Source organism: Micrasema longulum, unplaced genomic scaffold (genome assembly GCF_059751315.1).
Source record: "Micrasema longulum isolate JH-2025_06_02 unplaced genomic scaffold, ASM5975131v1 h1tg000250l, whole genome shotgun sequence".
NCBI lineage: Eukaryota > Metazoa > Arthropoda > Insecta > Trichoptera > Brachycentridae > Micrasema > Micrasema longulum.
Window position 1 is genome coordinate 895,143 of NW_028277455.1, and position 16,201 is coordinate 911,343.

The 16,201-nt window shown below is 30.5% G+C and overlaps 1 protein-coding gene across 1 annotated transcript in view; it reads left to right on the forward strand.

The window, feature by feature from the left end:
- The first annotated feature begins 2,022 nt into the window (after window positions 1-2,022).
- Window positions 2,023-16,201, forward strand: part of LOC148283289 (putative nuclear hormone receptor HR38) — a 189,706-nt gene continuing 175,527 nt past the window's right edge. Inside the window, exon 1 of the mRNA XM_088223733.1 lies at window positions 2,023-3,197. Coding sequence (XP_088079859.1) covers window positions 3,005-3,197 — 193 coding nt within the window. The 5' untranslated portion in view covers window positions 2,023-3,004. The remainder of the gene's footprint in view (window positions 3,198-16,201) is intronic.

The following is a 16,201-nucleotide window of genomic DNA, read 5'->3' on the forward strand; positions in this document are numbered from 1 at the left end:
TTTGGCAGAATTTTAAAGTATCTTTTCTGTGTCCATGCGGTTGGAAAATATAGTTTTGTGTGTGAAATAGTACTTAAATCCCGGACAAGTGTTTTTGATTCAATTCGAATTAGAAAATCGAGTGGAGATAAGTCTACCTCGTCGTATAGCAGTTGGTCCTGGTTTCGATTCCTGGCCGGGTGGACGTGATATATTGATTTCAAAGGTTATTTAAACTATCTTATTTTATCGTTCCTGGCTTGACAATTGAAGCGTAGAACTGATCACCTTACCTTCAAGTAACTGGTGATTGAAAAACGCTGCATTCAGTGTACAAGTGCAGTGCATTATTGAGTGCGGAAAAGAGATGAATGATAACGATAGAACCCTCAACTTTCCGTGCGTGAAGTGTTTTAGACATTACCCACAGAGGCCTCGACTTGAAAAATAAATACGTGTGTACCTATCTAGTTATCAGCAAATTTGAATCATTTCCCATCCAAAATAAAAAAGACACAGTTGGAAAGATTTGATCAGTATTTTATTTATGTTTGTGTAGGTATTTTGAAGGTTAATCGATTTTTAAGACCTTGCGCAAAATCGTGATTGTTAACGATTTGTTTCATGCAAATTCACGCGACCTTGTTATTAAAGGGGTTTGTAAATTACTAATATAAAACTACCCTTTTATATAACTTACTCTAAAATCTACTACCAGGCAAACATTTTATTTTTACGTTGACATTTAAACATAAATGTTAGTAAAATTTGCGATTTCAAACTTAAGGAAATTCAATCGATCACCAAATTTTAATAATTTAGATTCCTAAAAAAAAAATTTTTACAACATTACTTTTACTTATATATGCCTTAAACTTTAAATTTTTCAAAAACATTTAATGACATGTCTACTTGCTATTTTGTTGGATTTTAAATTTATTTATTCATTTGTATGTATTTATATTTATTTATGTATATATATCTTAGGCTTAATGTAATTCAATGCTTAAAAAAAAAATCATCATTTATATTTATTAGATGCATATTTAAACCACCTTTATATTATCTTGTTATACCATGAAAGGCTTAAATGTTTATTTTGTATCAGTCATTTAAAAGTATTTTGGGCGTATATAATAAATAAACAATTTTTTTTTTTTAAATAAAACACTTACGTTCAAGATTAAGCGAAACATTCATCAATTTTGGGGGCCATTTTCGACGAGTTGTAAAAACCTCCCTTTAAGACAATGGGAACAGTTGTGATAGAGCGGGGTGCGAATTTAGAACTTTTGATCCGTTTGTCCATGACACCACGTATTTCACCCGATTATTATTACATTTATTTTAATTCACCTGAATACGTAATTTTTTCCTTTAAAATTTATACCAAAGAGTTTTTTTACATTTAATAGGGGAAAATGAAATGAGCTTACGCTGTTAAATAAGTATTTCAGTAAAACGACACAATGTTCATAAAAATATTTAAAAAAAAAACAAATTTCTTCAATGTTATAAAAAATCATTATGGTATGGCAAAATTTTGCTATATTTACTTGTTTATGTTTATTTAAAAGCAAAAGTTTTACTAGTTTATGTATCTTTTGTTGTTTTTTATATAAATTAAGGACACATGATCCGCCAGACTATTTTAATAGAAAGGGCTCAGAATACTAAAATAAATTACTTTTTAACTATAGGTATTTTAAAGCAGATAGTGAAAATACTTTGCAACTATACGCAAAAGCTTCGAAGATGAAGTTAATCCTTAACAAGCACACCCGCGCCGCGGTGCGATAACGAAAGCGCCAGGTAACGGAAAGCTTCTCACTCACTATTCCGTTAGAGCTTTCAGCGCCTCTGTCTCTCTCTCCCGCTAGTCCCGCGAGAGAGAGGCAAGGCGCTCGAACGGTCCCGTTGGTGACGTCACTCCGTGACGTAACGCGCCGGTAACGGAGTGTGAGGCGCTGTGACGTCAGAAGGCGGTGAGATATAGTCGGATGTTACCTCGACTCGGACGTTTAGTAGCGCAGCAACGGTCTGACGAAACGGTCGGGCGGTCGACTGCCACTCGTGAAACATTACTCAACTACAACTACCGGTGCACACGCGTGATCGGGAAACTATTCATCGCACATAATCATAACTCGTAATTAATTACAACCCTTAAAAAATTAACCACTAAATTGACAGACAAATCAATAAAAAGTGATTGAAATGTAAAAGTTTGGTCCTTCCTCAACAAGTTTCGGATAGCGGTTGATTCCTGAAAAACATTTCAGTGCTTTTGTGACATGTGCTTTCGGGTTGCAAATATTTAGTTATTATATTCCGTGACTGAAAAACTGTACATTCATTTCACGAATCAATCAAGACTTGTGATTAAAATATATTTTTAAAAAAAAATAAAGTTAAGTTTTTTTTTTAACTTGTGTGTTTCGAAGTTTGAAACTGATCTTCATAGTGTAATGCTCATCGTTTGATTGTGTAAGCACGGTCCACGCATGAGGATATTGCTAAGCGAATTGGGGCTCTGTTCGGGGTTGAGTTTAGGAGCCCCCCTGGAGACGAAGCCCCCTCGCCGCAGCCCCCGGGACTCCCCAGGTGACTGAGGCCTGCATTCTTGATGTTGTGAACCAAACAATAAACAAACTCTGCCTGAACGCAATTTTATATGTACCTCTAGTAGCATTGCGAGAACTTTTTTATTAATGTGTAGACAGTAGAACTTTTCCTCTCAGAAAGTGCATTAACTTTTGTAACGTGTAGACGTTTTATTGATTTTTATGTGCAGGAATCCAAATAGTGCTTTTTTTAAACTTTATGTAGTGTTTAATTTCTCTACTTTCGCTTTGTTACATTTTATTTTGACTGCTGAAAATCAAATGGGTGACTCTGATCTGACAATGGGATCGAAATCCGGTGGATTTGCATGACTTTTTAGTCTTTTTCGTTTAACTGTGCAGTTTAAGGACTTTTTGGTCCGTCTAAGAGACCTGAACTCGATGGATATGTATTGTAAGAGATGCGTACTAAGACCACACCAACAACGAACTACATTGTAAACAACGGTCACGAGACAACTCAGAGTAAAGGAGACATAAGCTGGTGCAGACCAGAGTCTGCGAGTCCTGACCGGCCAGATCCTAACACAGACTCCAACAATAACAGTTCGAGTTACGCTATCGAATCATCAATCCGTATCTTAAGTAACAAACGTATGTATTTTTTGTTTTCTTTATTTAATTTTATGATTTTTTACACCACTCGAGACACTGATCACTTTTCACCCTTGTACATTGTTTTGTGAATAACATATCTTTAAAATGACACAAATTGATTAGTTCAATGTAAAAAATGACTAATTAAATGTGACTTAAACAAATTGAGTGGTTAATTATGTACTATGAAAAGTCTTGAATTTTTACGTAAGTATTGCACGTTTGAGTCCGAGACTGTTCAAATAAAAATTTCACTAAATGCATCGCTGTTTTTGAATGAGTAAATATTTGCAGCTTTTCACTGCTTATTGAATTAGCGTCGGCGAGTATGTTTGTTCGGCCGACGGCAGCCGAAACACGCGCGTTACCACTTACGCCTCAACCGCGTCAAATGATATCATTTTCTATTCACCAAATTTCTATTTTTAATATAATTCAACATCGAAACATTTTATAATTATAATTCGAGTTCAAATTTTAAAAGTGAAATTAGCGAATGATTAATCTATATACCTACTGAACCACAGTATTCACAAACCCCACTTGAAATAAATATGTTTTTATTATTATTCCATTAATAACATCAAACTTTTTTTCCTTTATTTATTTAATGGCCGGATACCTAGAACGTTTATTAAGGTGATTCACATGTTTTTTGACGATTCTTGAGATCATCGTTGTTGGGAACTTTTTAGACAATTATGCAAATAGATTTTACTTTCATTAGGTTTAAGAGGAAATATTCCCACGGCAGTATATTTTTTTATGTAGTTGACACTGTTAGGTGCTAGTGGTCTTCTTCAAATACAAGTTCATAAATTAAAATGAATGAGTGATTTCTTTTTTAGACTGCATGTCTGTATGAGCTTTACCTAAGTGTCTTTGTAAATGTTTATTTTATTGTCTATAAAATAGTTGTTGATTTCCGTTTCTTTTTTATTCGTTTAACTGTTTATAAGTTATTTGATTATTCACTGTTACTATGAACTTTCGATTTTCGTAACTTCAAAAACGGGTAATTCATTGGTATTTTTTTTCAAAAAATAGAGGATTTATTGTACCAAAATTTTCGTAATGTTACGACGAAAAACAAACACTTAAAAAACCATATCATAGGATGTGAAGAAGCAGTAATTAAAATGAAGGTATAATTTATTTTATTTGTAAATACTGTCTTTTTCCATTAAAAAAATAATAATAATCTATAATAATTTTAAAAATTTAAAAATTAAATTAAGGAACACGCGTATTGAAATTATTTCTTGAATATTAATATCAACTTATAATTCTAAACTTCCCTAAAAAAACCTTTAAAAATACTTAAAAATATATACAAAAAGTGCTGTGGCGTCAGGTTCATCCCATAACGTTTTTTTTGTTTCAACTGATTTATAAATCGTTTGTGTATAAATTTATTCTAAAGAAAAATTATAAATACTTACCATTGTCAATACGAAAAAATTAAACATTTCAAAATCAATATGTATGTAAAGTAGTACTTCTTTCATTACACAAAAAAAAACACTTTTAAAATTTGAATTAGACTTCACATTTTTTAAAAATAAAATGTATGAAGTTGGTAGATGCAATTTGATTTTAAGGATTTTTAACAGTACAAAATAATTTTTACGCTAGTGAATTTTTTTTAAGAACAGGCAGTTTAGTATTTAAAATGGACGTATTTTTATAAGCTAAAAGTAAATTAGTTAACGTTTTCTGTGGACATTATGCAACTGTCTGATAGTATTTATTTAGTCTCTCTTGTGTCAATCACTGCGTCAAGTCTTTAGATGTACAAGCTCTAAGGTATAACCACTTTCCTAAATATATCACAGAGCAATCCTCACTAAAATACTTTAGTGGAATAAGATGTACCAGTGATGAGCAACTTCATACGTATATTCCTAGTTAAAATTACATCAAAAGAGGCAACGCATAACTGCACGACACAAAAGCATTCTGAAATAATAAAATGTATTTCACAGATAAAAATGATTTATATTAATTGATGTGCACGATGCCGACGGATATTTTAATAGCGTATTTTGTTCCCAAATTCCATAATTTGTTTTGAAAAACTAATAAAAACAAATAAGTTATAAAATCAAATTGATATAAATATTAAGAATTAGGTGTTTTTGCACTTTTATTAGAACTTTACTTAGTGACGTTATCAAAAATGTCGTCACATTTATATGTTGTATTGGTAATTTGTATTTATTTTAAATAAAAATATGTAATAATTTCATTTTTGAAGCACTAACTTTGTTGTTATTTATAAAATACGTATATTTTTTATCATTTGTTAATTTAAAATAAGTACCGTAAACTAAGCAAGAATCAGATTTTACAAAATGCTTTTACTTCAGACAGTTAAAAAATTACAATAAATATTTAAACAAGATAGATTTTTCATTTATTAAGCCAACATTTTACTTTAGATGCGCGAAAGAATTTAAAATATAAAGTATTGTCATTTTTTTGTGTATATTGACAACTATATTTTTACAAATTTGTACCGTATATTTTTATTTAAGTAACAATTTTTTGGTTCCTTGTTAGATTTTGGGTTATAAAGTAGGTATACATGTACTTTTTTTGGCATAAATTTGCATTATTGATACAAAAGTTCATTCCACTGATTGATGAATACATTTAACTTTAAAAATGTATTAGAATTGCTACAATTTTTATTTGATATTCGCGTCACGGACCCGCCAGCAAAAGTAACAAAGCCTGTATTTTAGTTACAAAGCTTGGATAAATTTTTCCTATAAAACATTTGTTTTTAAGGGATGATTTAAGAACCTCGGCCATTTACCCCTTCTCTGGTTGTGCTCCACTGGGCCATTTGATACATGACTACCCGGTAGAGCAAATTGAAGGTATATTAATAGTTTGCGGGTCAACCGGCTGGAATAGTATATATGGACGACAATGTCCGGCATCTTTCGATGCGCGAACCGTATATAAATAGTAGACGAATAGTTAGCTCAGCTCCCTAACTCAGTTCAAATCCCAGGCTCGAATCGACTCAGCAGAGAGATAAATTAAATCAATTAATAATGTTTCGTGTCTATTTTTACCGCCTCCCGAAATGCATTTCATACTAAAAATTCACCCTTCATAGATTAATTAGATAGAAAACATTCATTATAATATCTCAGGTGGTATTTCAATAAATTAAAACAAACAAAAATCTTAACATTTTCTATGATACGTATAACTCTCGCTTTGTTTAAAAATCCACTTTTTTTAATACCCTCTAAATCTCGAAAATACAAATGATTTTATAATCTACTTTTTTATTAATCTACATCTTGGTTGAGATATCTTTACATGTCTATAATGATTTTGTCATTCGTATGTAATTTAATTTATTTTTTAATTTTTAAAGAAATGTTTGCGATCTTATGATTTACCAAATATTTCATTTTGAAGGCAATTTTCAAAGATTTGTACATAACTTACTATAGGAAAATAGGAATTAAGTTGGGGTAAGTGGAATTTGAACCACGAACCTTGGATCCGTGAGTCGGAAACACTAGCTACAGAACCACAAACCGATTAAGAAAAGAATGTAACAAAAATTAACAATACCATGAGTGTAATCGAATTTTCGCAATCAAATTACTTGATTCAACCCGCAGGGAAAAATATTAATAGATATTATCAACAAAACGAATGTTTGGAAATAATTTACTATCGTTATTGACCATTTAAAACTTTTTTCTTTATTATCTCACCAATTTGGTGTATTTATATTAATTGCTTTTCATTCTCATAAACTTGGGATAAAATAATTCAGGATAGTTTGATTGAACTTAATCAACAGATCTATTCCTAACATGCCTTATTTTCAATCTCACGAGTCCATAATAATTACAAAATTTATTCAATTTGCACATTTAATTATTTTGATTAACTAAACTGAAGATGTTACAAAATGTAAATGGTATATTTTATTGATGTAACAAAATGGAAGCGAAGCATGGAGTTGGAAAAAAAGGGACGAAAGTAGACTGAATGCTGTTGAAATGCGATCCCTCAGGCGAATGTGCGGAAAAACAATGTATGATAGGTGCCCTAATGTCGAAATTAGAGCAGAATGCAAGGCTGAGTTAAGCATTATCGACAAAATTAAGAAAGGTCTTTTGCGATGGTTCGGTCATGTGGAGCGAATGAATGATGAAAGAACGGCTAAAAAGATTTATGATGCGAATGTGTCTGGTTGTAGAAGTCGAGGAAGGCCGAGAAAGACATGGCATGATCAAGTACAACAAATTCTTGAAAGTGGTCATGTGAAAAGTCGGAATAATCGACGTGCGTGCATGAGAAGATGTATGAATGTGAAGGAAGCAAAGGAAGTGTGCCAGGACAGAGTGGTGTGGCGTTCTATCCTCTCTGCCTACCCCTCTGGGGAAATGGCGTGATGGTTAGTTAGTTAGTTATGTATCATAAATTCAACCACAATATAAATAAAACATTTATTCGCATATAATCAATTCAACTTTATCTGGCATAAATATAACAGAGACATGGTTTATATTTTTATTTAAGTTATTTATTGACAATTCCTGATGAAATCCCATTATAATTATATAAGAATTTTTAATTAAATATAAGCTTACAATTAAAAATACTTAGTACACTTTCACTTATTTAATAATTAATGTTGTTGTATTAATAAATTCATAATACTTGTAAAAATATTAATTTCATTAGATACATGGCTTTGTTAGATCTACACACAATACATTTTTTATTATAGCAACCGAATTTTACTTATCTCGTGTTCTGCGGTATAAAAGTAAACTCAACCGGGTTGTGATGCCGTGATAGTATTTTGGACTCACGGACCAAAGGTCCCACGTTCAAGTCCCACTCTACCACAACTAAATTTCCATTTTCCCAGCACTAGTTTTGTACGACTTTTGGGAAATGGTCTGAAAATATATATAAACTAGTAAATTATAAGAACTCAAGTCATTTTCTTTTATCTTTAAATAAAAAAATCAGTTGTGCATAAGTTCTGTCCGTTTTTTCCAAATTTGAAAATAAGCACAAAAAAAGCAAAATGGTAATGGTTTAATGTCATTCGAAAGAAAGTTTTCTGCTGCAAACAATATTATGTTTGCTTTAACGTTACATTATTTATCATATTTGATTTCAAACCTGTAAAATGGAGTGTCTGTTCGTGTTTAACAGAGGGAATAAAGAAAAAACCCAACGAAGAGAATACATTATTAACAAATTTTGTTGAATTTAGCGTCTTGCTTTCTTCGTTTGGAAAAAAAAGGACACAACTAATGTTAACACCATGCTGTGATAATGAAACATACATTTCTGAGAAATGCATTTCTTATTAAATACCGACCCTGGCAATTCAGTTTCATTATTTTACAATTAATTAGTCATCAACGTCATCAACTATGAAATAATTTTATACATAAATTTAATCGTAAATAATATCTATAATTTCAACCGTTCTCATCCATGCGCTGTTCAGATACAAGATTTGTAATCTTGCTCTATTTTTTTGTTAACGATAAAAAAACACTTAAATTTACAAAAAATAAATTGTAGCTTGATTTCATTCCAACCATGCACTATGTAGCTGCAAGACGTGCTCTAATCCAGCTAATATTTTTTTATGAGCAACTAGAATCCATCCTTACCGCCCATGTGCTGTGTATCTGCAAGCGGTGTTAGAATACCTATTGTATAGTACCCCTGATGTAGTTTTCGCAAAAATGGCGCTATTTAAATTATCCATAATACAATAACGTATTTGAGTATTTATTAAGCCACGTGATTTGCAGAGCCCTCCCACGACACACGTGTTAAAGAATTACATGTGATAAAGAAGCCACGCGACAACGCTGGCAAGCGTCGTATGAAAACATACGAGTATATACGAGTATGTATCTGAAAAAATAAATATTCTTTTTTTACTAAATTTACCAAGAATCATTTTACTAGCTGTTTTGATGATAGGCAATTATTCTGGTAACAGAATATGATTTATCAAACATATTTGAAAACTCAGCATTCTAAGCTCCATTAATTTGTTATTTATTTTTTGCTACAGTAAAATTTATAATAAGCCTAGGTTTATTTAGTTTCCGGGCGAATGAAGAATACCGTTTCGTTTGTGAAATAAAACCAGAACCCTGAACGTTTTTGACTTGATGGCTACTCTCACGTACAATCCTGAAATAAACGAAAATCGGGTGGAAAAAAATCTACCTCAATGTTATTGTGATAAATTCCCGTATTTTTATATTGCTTGAATTCCATAGTCCTGCCTTCCACACCCTGTGCTGCATAGGGCATTGCATTGGCAAACTAAATTAAGTGTAGTTCAATCATGTGTTACATGAGGGTGAGGCGATAAATCTTTAGCGCCAGGTGCTAGTCAACGAACAGTGTAATATTACAGTTAAAAAAATATTTCCAAACATTGTTTTACGTCCACTCTGCCAGAAATCAGACCCAGGACCCTAAAAACGGCAGTCGTATACGTCAACCACTACACAACGAAGCGTACTTATCTCCACTCGATTTCCTTATTCAGGACTTACCTGGAAGCAGTCATTCGAAACTAAAACGAATAGTTCTGGTTCTATATATGTTTTACTATTGCATGGTCAAATCTAATATTAACAAGAATTTAATGCATCTGTGCCGTCCTAATTAAAATTTATCTAATCAAGGCTAAAATAAGTGAAAGTATTATGTTTGAATGAGGGGAATATTTATTTTCGTATTGCACGCTAAGTTAGCACTGTTTATTTTGCATATCACACGTTTATTTTTAATAATTTGCTAGAAATATGCTAAATTGCATTAGCCAAAGGCTTTATTGAGCCGCTTACATCTTAAATATTGTCTTTTAGCGAACTGTATGCTTTCTCGCTGCATTTCAAATTATTGAGGAGTTTCTAAGAGTCGTAAATTATTAACAGACACGTAGCGAGACTAATATTTACATTATTTATAGAATCTTAACACAAAAAAGCCGTTTTTATCTTTAAAACATTCTTTTGGCTTACAAAACTGAATTCAGTATACTAAGATTAACCAATTTACATTAGTTTATAATGTATTCAAGCTTTCTTATGCACAATAAAAAAAAACATAAATTATGGCAGAATTTTTCGTCTGATGTTTGATTATATTCTGAATTTAATTAAATACGCATTTAATCTGAACTTTCCTTATGAATTCAATCAATTTTGCGTTTATTTAATTTTAATTGTAATTTTAGTGTTTTTCTTGAATGCACTTAATTAAAAAGATAAACAATTTCATTAATTCACAGTTCTAATACAGCTTGCATTTTTGAAGCATTTTAATTGCGCCAATTTAAGAGACATTTTTTTTTCTCAAACAACATTATTTACATATTACATATTATATTTACATATAACACTACTCCCAAATTAGATTATTAATATACTCTAACAGTAAAGTAACCTAAGAATTATTTTATAATAAACAAGGACACCATTAAAATGTAACTCATAGCACGTTACTATAAAAGAACGAACAACGACAAAAATTTAATAAAAACCAATAACTCAAGTAACTGAAAAATCATCAAGGAGTTTCCATCACAAATCTCTTCCTACAAGAAAAATCCAATTCTTAACCCATCTTTTAAAAAGACGTTTTGTTCTAAAAAGTTTTATTATACTTAAAGAGTTTTCAACGTGTTTTTTTTACGTAATTTGGAGGTCATATCGTACTGATTTTAACAGCAATTAGATTTTTTCCGGATAATTTATTAAATTTAATTAGATGACACATATTTATTGCTATTAGGAAAAAAATCATTCATAAATCAAATCGGATTACACTTTAAAATTGCAAAAGTCTATAAAACTGCACGCGTGGTCATTAAGTTTATAAAAAATGTGTTTTAAATAACCTTTCAATTGCTGGCTTTTTATGTAAAAACATTTTTGATGAATTAAATCATCGATTTAATTGAGTTGATTTTGTTTTGTTTAACTTATACACATTTCTTTATTTGTTAATTTGTAATGATTTATGTGTACTGGTAATTAAAATGTGTGTGTTTTACTTTTATTTTAACACCATACTTTTGTAATGGCGTTAAGTATAATATATGTATTTTTGTAAGACATGCTGATATTTATTTACCATATTTTTAATGATGTGAAGTCATTATTTGATATAATGTATTTAGTCGTGGCGTAAAGTCAAATTAACTTTTAAAAAAATCATTTGGAAGCTTAGTTATTTTAATTACTTATTTATTGATATAAATCCGGATGAGTGCTATATATTTCAGATAAAAAGTAGCTTTATAAAAACAGCTAATATTTTTGGTATTTATTTTTGAATGTTTCAGGCAAGCCCTAGATTTTATGTTCCTTTTTACAAAAGGGTTTTTTGTTTCAGTTTATTTTATTTTTTTTAATTTTGCATTCTTATGATTGAGCAAATATTTTCATTTTTGAGGCAATTTACAAGTTGTTCATAACTTACCATTATAAAATATAAACCAAGTTGTGTGGATTTCGAACGTTGGACCTCAATCTGTGAGTCCGCAACACTCGTTACTGGACCACAACCAGGTTTTTAATATCTGACATTTTAGTCCGAAGAAAATTATTTGTTTAAATACCGTTGGTGAAAATAATAATTATAAATCAAATAGGAGTGTTTTTTGCAAACATTTTTTTAATGTTATTGATTTGATTAAAACCTAATTTTTTTCTACTTTGTCGTGTTCAGTCAGTCCTATTATTTGGGTAAAATAAGTAGCTAATGTCATTCATTAAAAACAAAACAATAACATATTGAAGTATTACGTATTATGATACAAGTATACGTATTGTCAATGCCTATATTCAAACTAATTATATCCTTTACACGTTTGTATTGTCTGACGTCTAGTACGGGCTTATGATATTGATTTGGATTATAACTTGATTCGGAATAGCCGGCTTAAACGTCAGATAAATCCATTATACGCCAACAGCTGACGGCTGAAAGCGCGTGGGTGTAGTGACGTCACCCTGAAACTGAAACGTAACAAGCGTGCGTATACCCCAACACATGTAAACACGCACCTGCCTAACGAGAGAATCTCAAACGGTTCTGTTAAACAACCCCTCAGATTTGATATGAATGTTTACTATAAAACGCGCAGCAAAATGGCGACGTTATTAATTGTTTTATTAAGTACATCCACAATTAGATTTTTATCTAAAATAAACATTATTAAACCGCTGTAAATTGTGCGAATACATTTTTCGACACTTCTTTGACAAATTTTTAAAAGTATTCAAAGATCGTTGTCTTTTCCAAAGCATTTCATTTTATGATTTATTTCTGGTAGACTTTTTTTTCAATTTCATTTCGAAGTTCTGACTGGAAAAATGAATGAATTTAGATTTTTTTTATTACAACCTCCTAAGCGTCATTAATACATCTGATTACGAAAATAGATATCCTGAATATGTATCCTATAATTTCAAAAATACTGGTGTTTTCAAGAGAAAAAAAAACGTAGGTTAAATAATTTAAATATGTATTTATTTTGGGATAAAATAAATTTAAAACCAAATATTTAGATTTTTTTTATATCCTAAATTATTATTTTCGTACGGTTTAACCTAGTCGTAAAAAGTTGTGATAAAAAACAGCAATCATCGAACCGTGGCCGTTAAACCACTACAAGAATATAAATAATTCTTAATATAGGCATGATATCCATTGATTTGTTACTTAAATTTTTATAAAATATACTTTTTCAGTGACGAATTTTCAAATATACTTAGCATAATAATATTAATATTAAATTAATAAAAAGCAAATTTCCTAAAAAATGTGTTTATTATTTGTGTATATTTAACAACAACGTTTATAACTTGACCATGTAATTGTCTCTTGGTCGATTTTCCTAAAGTTTGTCATTTTAATATTGATGTACCATGTGATATTAAAAAAAAAGTTTCTTATCTCGTTTGAATGAGTTTGAGCTTATGTTTGAAAAAATGAAAGGTAACTGTGAATAAATAAATAAAAAACTCAGAAATGAATCATTGAAAATATTGATCGTAATTTTTATTGTAAACTCATGTACAACTTTGTTTGACGCAAATAAAGGGTAAATATTCAGTAAAGTTAATCATTTGATCTGTTTTATATGGTTTTATTAGGAACTAACCCCCGAAACGGTACCTCAAAGGCAAAATGTTGAGAAGCCCTATTGTCCTTCAGTGATTATCGAAAAATTTCAGTGTTCTAGAAATAGTCAGCGGTTTCAGTCGAGCGCGGCGTTATTCCGTCAAACGGCGAAAATACTTCGTTTCGTCATAATCTTCAGGAGTTTTCTTCTAATTTTCGTTTTTTCTCGTGAACTCGGCACTCAGCCCAAGGTCCTCTCTTGCGTCAAAGGAATTCGGAATAATAGTTTTAAATCTGTGTCTTTATTTATGAGTGGGGGTGTGTCCAGTTTTGGTGATATATTAAGTGAAAGTTTTTATTGCCCCATCACGACAAAGCTCAGGTAACAGAAATATGCTTTTATTAATTACATGACATTTAATTGTTAATGATTAATTTATTTAAACAATTTACAACTAAGTTCCCACGGGTATTAAGTTAATTTTCTTTGAAATATTACAAATATTTTTCTGGTCAGTTAATAGGTGATTATTATCTTTAAATGTGAAATTTCAAAATGATAATACCTACTTAAATAAATTTATTGATAATTATTATACACCAATAAAAATGGAGAACATTTTTGGAAAGGGATGGTAGTCTAGGCATTTACAGGGGCCTATTGTTTTATTTTTGGTTTCAAAAAAAAAAGTTTTATTATTAATTTAAATACTTAATAAAATTTTAGGGTCATTTTCTAATAGTTTTGTGAGAAAATGGGAAACAAGTTTTAATACATTTGTTTAAGTGGGTACTTGACATTCTGTGTAACATTCACCATTCTGCCTATGTTTAAATATTCGTATTTATTTAATAATTTCATGAGATTATCTAAATTGATAGTAGAATTAGAAAAGGACTCAAATTTTACTCCCTTGGAGTTGAATTCCTTTCCACAAACATGTGGACATACTCAAAATAAAGTTGGGATGAAATGTTAATTTTAAAAAAAAAACGTTAAAATATTATAGTTTAATTTTTGTAAGCAACATTCATAATAACATTTTAGAGAAAAATTTGGTTTAATAATTTGTAATTAAACCCCGAATCAAACACCATACAAATAAAAAATTTAAAAAAACTAGGTATATATTATTTTCACAGATATTTTAAAAAGATTTCAATGTTTACGCAACAATTTTCGGTATCTAAAGGCATTTGTAAAAAGGGGCATAAGTTATTATATCGTTTTAATTATGAGGCTTCAAAAATAGTACCTACCTTTTTAAAGTACCTATTGATTACAAAAAAAATATATCATTATGCAGGCACCAATTTTATTTGTCTAGTATTAATAAGACATCTTTAAAAACGGAAATAACTTTCATTTAGGGTATATTAGCACGACAAGACTTTACCGGATCCGACAAACGCAAATTCATCCCACGCAGATTTAAACAACAGTACCGAATACGTACACGCGCAAAATATTACAAACACAGCGTCCACCTCATTTACTCTCGCATACCCGGCAATCTGTGTATCTCTCTCCATCTCACAAACACTTAGGCCTCGCCTTACACTTTCACAGCTGCACTTGAAGTGTTTCGGCCTCAGAATGACGTCATCAAACTTTATACGAACTTTTTGGAGAACAATTTGGAATGTCTATTTCCGTCGGAGTTACATCACTGGGGGCGGAAGGGAGGAGGTGATGCTGTGACGTCACAGCATGGCGGAAACACCCTCGCGTCATACACGAATACAATCACAGCTGGATGGGACATCCCTTCCGCCTACCGTACTACTTACATGTGAAAATATATCACACGACAGTTGTTATGAAAATACTTTTACTTTCAACGAAATTCTTGTTAAGTTTAAAAAAAATCACGAGTATTTACTAATCAAATTTTCTAGGGCCTGGACCAAACCTGAAAAGTAAAAAAAAATTAAGTGAAAACGTAAAATGAACAAATATGGTAATGTAATAGAACTGTAATAAAATTTTTCACTTTATTCAATTTTTTTTTTTTTAGTGCGTTTGTAAACTATTAATTGTGACTTCGTAATGGACATACCTACATGTAAACTGTATCGTATTTCTTTGATATTTTTATCCTTTTTTTGTAAATTTTAAATCAATACTTGGTATCATAAAAAACAGTTAGTCTAATACAAAAATGGTGGACACCCAATAATTTTCAAGGATCAATTTTAAGATTCAGCATGTTTATAACGAATTATCATTTCAAATTCGGCCTGAAAATGTCCATTTGAAAATTGAAAAAGTAATACAACGTCATCATCAAAATAAACAAGATAAATATATCAAGTCTTGTGCCCTATGTAGACTCGTGTTACACCATACAAAAAAATCATTTATGTATTGTACCTATGTATTAATAAAAAAACTTACTTAAAAAACCATCCAATGACACGTCATAAGCCCTGTAGATAACTGGACTTCTGTACTTCTTTCTCTAAAATGTTTTTTATCTCTATTGCAATACGTTAATATATTTTTATTTCCAATCGTTGAAAGAAACGCATTATTTGCTAAATATGAAATTTAGTCAGCCGCTGCTTTAAATTGATTTATTTATGCTTTATTAAGTTAGCTCATAACATCTTAAGAACAAATATCAACTTTTAATAATATTACAATTTTTTATCAAAATTTCTCAGTTACATATTTTTTCAAATTAATTTTAAATTTTTCGTTTTTTTCTCTCTCCTTTATTTCTTCAGGTAACTCATTGTACAGCTTCAATCCCTTGTACAATGAGTTTTGAGATTCTGTTTTTTCTCCGCATTGGTAATTTTATCCTTTTTTTATCCCTTGTTTCATATGTATG